The sequence below is a fragment of the Sabethes cyaneus genome, chromosome 2 (assembly GCF_943734655.1).
Source record: "Sabethes cyaneus chromosome 2, idSabCyanKW18_F2, whole genome shotgun sequence".
In the NCBI taxonomy this organism is placed as follows: Eukaryota; Metazoa; Arthropoda; class Insecta; order Diptera; family Culicidae; genus Sabethes; species Sabethes cyaneus.
The window spans coordinates 43,250,870-43,259,208 of record NC_071354.1 but is presented as its reverse complement, the minus strand read 5'-3'; the positions used below and the strand labels follow the sequence as shown (position 1 = coordinate 43,259,208).

General features: G+C 38.8%; 1 protein-coding gene across 1 annotated transcript; it reads right to left on the bottom strand.

Annotated features, from left to right (window-relative positions):
* Window positions 1-2,944: 2,944 nt before the first annotated feature.
* Window positions 2,945-4,096, bottom strand: LOC128735346 (uncharacterized). Its single transcript, XM_053829836.1, has one exon. It carries the CDS (start codon window positions 4,094-4,096, stop codon window positions 2,945-2,947), a length of 1,152 nt encoding a protein of 383 aa, XP_053685811.1.
* Between the last annotated feature and the right edge of the window lie 4,243 nt (window positions 4,097-8,339).

Below are 8,339 nucleotides of genomic sequence, written 5' to 3'. Positions count from 1 at the left end.
TGAAAGCCATTTGTCCTTTAGTGACTAAACCAATAACGCACATTTTCAATTGCATTATTAACACAGGAAATTTTCCAAGTGGGTGGAAAAATTCGAAAGTAATCCCCATAAAAAAGAAATCCAATTCTAACTCCTTGCAAAATCTCCGACCAATAAGCATTTTGTGTGCACTATCCAAAGTTTTTGAGAAAATACTAAAGGTTCAAATCTGCGACCACATTCGCCACCATAATCTGCTGTCGCAATTCCAATCGGGTTATCGTACCAAACATAGTACCAAAACTATTATGCTGAAGGTTGTAGATGATATTGCTGTTACTGTAGATTGCGGCAGACCAGTTGTGTTAATATTCCTTGACTTTTCCAAAGCCTTCGATACGATGTCCCACAACATACTCTGCACGAAGCTTCAAACCAATTTCAATTTTTCAAACCACGCTACGGGGCTTATTCATTCATATCTCACTGAAAGATGTCAAAAGGTTTTTAGCGATGGCTCATTTTCAAATAATATCCATATAACATCTGGTGTGCCACAAGGATCCATATTAGGACCCATTTTATTTACCATGTATATCAATGACCTCCCAGATATACTAAAGTTCTGCAAAATACACATTTTTGCGGATGATGTACAATTGTACTTCAGTTGTGAATCCATGTCTTCCCACGATATTGCCGCCAAAGTGAATTTTGATCTCGCTAATGTAAATGAGTGGTGTACTGCAAATAGCCTGTCACTAAATACTACTAAAACCAACGCTGTATTCATCACAAGAAACACACTTTCTAACAATTTAATGCCAACACTAGAACTAAATAATGTGCACATTAATTTTGTAGACAGTGCTAGCAGTCTAGGTTTTACTGTCCAGAATAACTTGGAATGGGACAAATACTTACTGAAGCAATGTGGCAGGATACATGCCTCTTTACGATCACTTCACAAAACTGCCATAAATTGCAGTCCTGCAATCAAATTGAACCTATTCAAAAGTTTAATTCTTCCACACTTTGTAGCATGCGATTTTCTACTGCTTGAAGCATCCGCGCCTATTTTATCAAAGCTAAAAGTGGGTTTGAATATGTGCGCGCGTTTCATTTTCGGCCTCAGTCGATTCTCAAGCGTGTCTCACCTACATAAACAACTAATCGGTTGCCCTTTTGAAAACTATGCGCGAATGAGATGTTGTCTGTTTTTGCACAAGCTAATCAACACTAGAGAACCGGGCTATTTATTTAACAAGCTTCAACCTTTTAGGAGTTCCAGATGCCGAAAATTTGTTTTACGTCGCTATAATACTTCTAAATCTGGCAACACTTTTTTTGTACGAGGTGTGTCTTTCTGGAATTGTCTACCTAACGATTTAACTCTAGAAACATCCTTTACCGCATTCAGGAGAAAATGTATCGAGCACTTCAACCAATAGTTTTAAATGAGCACTTAAATTAGTAAATTCTTAACGAATATTTATATTTTTTGTAAAATTACGTGACGCTTATTCTACCATTCAACACAATGTGACATTATAAGACTTGTCTTAAGTCGCGAATAATAAAGATAAACTAAACTAAACTAAACTAAACTAATATTTTCTTGTCTTTGACTCATCCTTTTTTCGATATTGAAATTTTTGTATTTTTTAGATAAGTTCAAAGTCAATTTTTCCACTTAAAAACTGACATTTATGTTTGAATGTCCGCCATTTTGTTCGGAGTTCGATTAAAATGTGTTGTACATAAATCGTGAAACTGTCTGAGGAGCTCAACGTTAGATTACCCATTTTGGCAGTTACATCACGATGAAAGCATGGGTAGTTTAATTTACCAATTTTCATTTTTTCCTCACAATAAAGTAGAAAACAATCCCCTCGTTCCTTAGCCAGATAAAATAAAGCGGATAGCATTTAAATATTCGCCGTGATTGTATAACATTTCGCCGAATACCATTTCGCGAAAACCTTACGCAGAATGTACCATTTCACGGAAAACTTTTTCGTGGAAAGTACCATTTCGATCCTCGGGGTGATCATCTCGTTACTCGTTGACACTCGTTCGGACCCAACTGAAGGAAAGTAAAAGAGTTCAGTAGATCTAGGAAAACAAATAAACCTAGACAGAGGTGATTTCTGTGGGGGGCTGGAGATAGTTTTTGGTGGTTTTGTTATTGTCTGTTATGTTTTTATGGAAGAGTCTAAAATTTCTCGAGTTCGATTAGTTTTTGAGTTACGCAAAAATTTCTGTTTTGTTTTTATGAGAGTCCTTATTCCCCTACCACAGGGGTGAGGGGTCTCAGTCTCAAACCATCATAAAAAATCCTACCTGCAAAATCCCCCACATGCCAAATTTGGTTCCATTTGCTTGATTAGTTCTCTAGTTATGAGGAAGTTTGTATTTCATTTGTATGGGAACCCCCCTCTTATTGGGGAGGGGTCATAATTCTCCTCCTAAAGATGGAAGGGGTCTCAATTCAAATATAAACTTGGAGCTATCGACTGTTGAAGATTCACGAATTTGGTTTTTATCGGCTGGACAGTCAATTGGCAAAGCAAAACGACACTTTATTTTTTCTATGCCCGACGTTTCGATGTATTTGACATCTTTTTCAAGGGGTTCTACAACATGAAAACATGATTAACATTTAACTTTTACATAAAACAATGAACATCATACAGAACCACGTATCGTCTTTTGTCTGGTGGCTTCTGTTGAAGGCTTAAACTAGTCACATCTACTTGCAATACTAGCATTAACCGAGCTTAAAAATGTAATTTTGTTATTAAAAAACTTATTTTAATATCGATTTTTCATTAAATGCCGAACAACTGTAAAACTCACTGTATCTGAACGAAATTTTGGCGGATCGTTTAAACATACACCCTGGCTGAATCGGCACACTGCTTGGCTATGGCTACTGTGTAGATTGGATATTGTACGTGAAAGGCTATTGTATGCTGTTGTTGCTGCTTGTTGTTCTGTGTGTGCGTGTTGAGTGAGATGGTTGTTTTGATTTGGTAGTTTTGATCGTGTGTAGAATAGCAGCGTATGTGGAACTGAGACAGTCAACATCTGATCGCTTATTGACTGTATGGTCGGTGTTTGTTATGTGACAAACTTCCAAAATCGGCAGTGCTGTTTGGCGACGATGTTGATCCACTACTCTGGTATCATCTAGTGCAAAACGGTGTCGGGTGTCTATGCAGTGCGCAAGTAAAGCAGTTTTTTCCCTCAGGTTACTTAGTTCGTGGGTGATAGTTGGATTACTTCGGCTTGTTGCATCGATGAGCGCTTCCATCTGCTTGATGTTCGATCGATGGTTGCTGATGCGTTTTTTTAGCTGATTTGAAGTTAATCCGACATAGCTGGCCTGACAATCCCTGCACGGAATGCGATAGATAACATTCGTTTTCATTTCTGTTGGAATATTGTCTTTTGTGTTTGTAAACAGTTTTTTTATTGTGAATTCGTTTCTTGTTGCTAAACTGATGTTAGGAAAATCAGTCCGAAACGTCTTTTTTAAACGGCTGGTCAGTTTTTCCACGTAGATCAACGGTTTGTAGATGATTGGTTCGGGTGACTGTGCTGGAACAACAACGGCTCGCGATGCAGTGCTGTTGAGGCAACGATGAATGAATGTTGTGGGATAGTGGTTGATTTTTAGCTGTTGTTTAATTATCTCGTTTGTAGCTTCTTTGGTCAGGTTTGTACTAAATTCTCGCACTCGACGGATGAAGTTGTTTACCATGTTAGTCTTCATATGTAATGGATGCGTCGAAAAGTAGTCAATGAAACGACCCGATGCCATGGGCTTGCAGTACCATTCAGTCTTAATTGATTGGTCTGGTTGACGAATTACAACCATGTCGAGAAAAGGAAGTCTCCTATTCTGTTCTTTCTCACAGGTGAATTGTAGGTTGCTGTTATATCGGTTGAATGTGTCAAGAATCTCTTCTACCTTGTCTGCTGGTACAACCAGGAAAAGATCATCCACGTACTTTTTTACAACAGGTATTTCGCAACGTATCTCTTTGATCACGTTTTCTAAGAGCGTTTCCATAACTAGATCAGCAACAGTGGGTGAGATCGGATTTCCCATTGCAGTTCCGAATATCTGCTTGACATATTTTCCTTTATACGAAAAGTAGCTACATTCTAGACAAAACGTAACTATTTCGAGAAACAAGTCTAGGTTTATGTTGGTATTCACTTTGATACTTTCCCACCGTTGAAAGATTGTACGTATTACCAGCTCGCGTGGAATGCAAGTGAATAGTGATACTACATCGAACGAAACCAAAATATGGTTTTCTGGTAAACATACCGTGTTAATGTAGCTGCAGAAAGTGAAGGAATCAGTAATGTTGTATTCACTGTGGATCGATTCTCTTAGTATTCGGCCAATGTATTTTGATAACATATATGACGGTCCACCAATATTTGGAACGACAGGTCGAAGTGGAAGGTTAGCTTTATGGACTTTCGGAAGACCATATATCCTCGGGCATGCGGCCGACTGTGTACGTAATTGTTTAGCTGTTTTTTTATCAATGAGCTTTAGGTTTTCCAATCTGCTAACGATGCTGTTGTTTTGTTGCTGGTAACCAGCAGTTGGGTTTTGCCTTACAGGTTTATATGTGTGTGTATCCGATATTAGGTCCGACATTTTTTCGTCATAATCTTTTTCGTACATTACCACTGTCTGTTTACCTTTATCAGACTCAACGATAATTATATCGGAGTGTTCTTTAGTAAAACGAGACGTAACTTTGTAAGCATGTTTAAGAAAGGTCGATAGTGGATCGTGTGTACTCGTAGTGAAGCTGCTTATGAAATTTTGCATGATATTCACAGCGTTACAACGGTTGCGATCACGGATTGTACGATCGGAAGATGAGTTCAAAATATTTTCGACATCGGCGATGATGTGGTAAAACGGAATTTCATTTATGCTGTTGTATGGTAACGCAAATTTTGGTCCAAGGCTTAACAAAACTTCAGTTTCTGGTGGAACGACTACAGAAGTCGCATTATGTATAGCTTTCACGTTACACGTTGGGATTGTGTATCGGCTCCGGCTGGCGGCATCTGCAAGCAAGCGGGAGAATTTCTTCTTGGTTGTATCATCTGTCTTCCGTAGGTGTGCGTCGTAGAAAGCGTTTTGTTTCGAATGGTAAACTTGAGATACTTCTGAAGGTACGGATTCGTTTACTTGCTCCTTCAATGTTGCGAGTTCGCGTTGCAAGTTGTTGATGGTGTAATATGTTTGTTTGATTTCAATGTTTAGCAGCGATTTTTTAAATCGGTTCGTGCATCTGTGCAGAGACTTGGTGAATGGACTGTTCTGTGCTAGTAACGGAAACACACATTTAAAGCTGTTTACGATGTGACTAGGAAATAAACCACGACGTCTGCATCTTATAAGAAACTTTTTGCGGCTGATCATATTTGCCAGTTTACGATTCTGACTAGCAAATAATTTAAATAACCTTTTTGTTTGAGTCCCGAATTCGTTGTCAATGTTGTTGTAGAAGTTAGTGCTAGTATCATTCGCCATTTTACAATTATAAACTTGGAGCTATCGACTGTTGAAGATTCACGAATTTGGTTTTTATCGGCTGGACAGTCAATTGGCAAAGCAAAACGACACTTTATTTTTTCTATGCCCGACGTTTCGATGTATTTGACATCTTTTTCAAGGGGTTCTACAACATGAAAACATGATTAACATTTAACTTTTACATAAAACAATGAACATCATACAGAACCACGTATCGTCTTTTGTCTGGTGGCTTCTGTTGAAGGCTTAAACTAGTCACATCTACTTGCAATACTAGCATTAACCGAGCTTAAAAATGTAATTTTGTTATTAAAAAACTTATTTTAATATCGATTTTTCATTAAATGCCGAACAACTGTAAAACTCACTGTATCTGAACGAAATTTTGGCGGATCGTTTAAACATACACCCTGGCTGAATCGGCACACTGCTTGGCTATGGCTACTGTGTAGATTGGATATTGTACGTGAAAGGCTATTGTATGCTGTTGTTGCTGCTTGTTGTTCTGTGTGTGCGTGTTGAGTGAGATGGTTGTTTTGATTTGGTAGTTTTGATCGTGTGTAGAATAGCAGCGTATGTGGAACTGAGACAGTCAACATCTGATCGCTTATTGACTGTATGGTCGGTGTTTGTTATGTGACAAACTTCCAAAATCGGCAGTGCTGTTTGGCGACGATGTTGATCCACTACTCTGGTATCATCTAGTGCAAAACGGTGTCGGGTGTCTATGCAGTGCGCAAGTAAAGCAGTTTTTTCCCTCAGGTTACTTAGTTCGTGGGTGATAGTTGGATTACTTCGGCTTGTTGCATCGATGAGCGCTTCCATCTGCTTGATGTTCGATCGATGGTTACCATCGATCGAACATCAAGCAGATGGAAGCGCTCATCGATGCAACAAGCCGAAGTAATCCAACTATCACCCACGAACTAAGTAACCTGAGGGAAAAAACTGCTTTACTTGCGCACTGCATAGACACCCGACACCGTTTTGCACTAGATGATACCAGAGTAGTGGATCAACATCGTCGCCAAACAGCACTGCCGATTTTGGAAGTTTGTCACATAACAAACACCGACCATACAGTCAATAAGCGATCAGATGTTGACTGTCTCAGTTCCACATACGCTGCTATTCTACACACGATCAAAACTACCAAATCAAAACAACCATCTCACTCAACACGCACACACAGAACAACAAGCAGCAACAACAGCATACAATAGCCTTTCACGTACAATATCCAATCTACACAGTAGCCATAGCCAAGCAGTGTGCCGATTCAGCCAGGGTGTATGTTTAAACGATCCGCCAAAATTTCGTTCAGATACAGTGAGTTTTACAGTTGTTCGGCATTTAATGAAAAATCGATATTAAAATAAGTTTTTTAATAACAAAATTACATTTTTAAGCTCGGTTAATGCTAGTATTGCAAGTAGATGTGACTAGTTTAAGCCTTCAACAGAAGCCACCAGACAAAAGACGATACGTGGTTCTGTATGATGTTCATTGTTTTATGTAAAAGTTAAATGTTAATCATGTTTTCATGTTGTAGAACCCCTTGAAAAAGATGTCAAATACATCGAAACGTCGGGCATAGAAAAAATAAAGTGTCGTTTTGCTTTGCCAATTGACTGTCCAGCCGATAGGTCTCAATTCACTATAGAAAAAAAAATTGACACCAAAGCACCCATATACCAAATTTGGTCCCATTTGCTTGATTAGTTCTAGAGTTATGAGGAGATTTGTATTTCATTTGTATGGAACCCCCCCCCCCTACTAAAAAGGGAAGGGGTCCTAATTCATCATAGAAAAAGTTCGTGCCTCCAAGAACCTTCTCATGCCAAATTTGGTTCCAATTGATTGATTAGTTCTCGAGTTATGAGAAAATTTGTATTTCATTTGTATAGGAACTCCTCCTTCTAAAGTGGGGAGGGGTCCTAATTCACCATAGATAAAATTCTTGCCTCCAAAAACCTCCACATGCCAAATTTGGTTCTATTTGCTTGATTAGTTCTAGAGTTGTGAGGGAATTTGTATTTCATTTGTATGGGAGCCCCCCTCCTAAAGAGGGGAGGGATCATAATTCCCCTTCTAAAGAGGGAAGGGGTCTTAATGCACCATAAAAACTACAAGGTATACAGCCCTAAGGGTTGTACGAAAGAGTGACGTAGGACTTTATCAGATCATTAGATCAAAGACTAATGTAAACTGCATTTCTGGCATATGTATGTTTATAAGATTCTGTGAGTGCGATTGTTTAAGTGAATGTTTAAAAGAGAAGAAGAGTGGCCTTTAAAAGGGTCATTGATTACAAATAACATTAAAGCCAAAGCACTTTCTTCGCAAATATAACGTGCCATTCGAATGTCCTTCTCTTTTGACATGAAAGGCAACAGGCACGTAAGTTAACGGTGTCGATTCACTGTCATTAACTCTGAGTAGGTGAGAGCTGGCGTTACAGCACGCGAGACCCGGTGAAGATTAAGCAGCGAGGTCATTTTTTTATCCCAAAAGAGCATTAGGTTAAAAGGCCACTGTGATAATCTTAATGATCGCCTTTTGGGGTAGACTTCGATTGCTGTACTGAGTTTACGGACTGTTCATACCCATTGATGAAAATGAAATTGAGCTAGATAGTTGTAATCCTGTGCCTCAATTCTACATGGTTAATAAAATCAATGATCATTTACGATTTGGGTTCCATACTCGATATGGAGTAAGAACAAAAGTTCCGAAGAAGTTATGCCTAAATAGAGCAAGAGCCCCGCAATTGCAGAACTTT

Coding starts and splice junctions, on each gene's coding strand:
- LOC128735346 (XM_053829836.1), bottom strand. CDS start 4,096: ATGGGAAATCCGATCTCACCCACTGTTGCTGATCTAGTTATGGAAACG.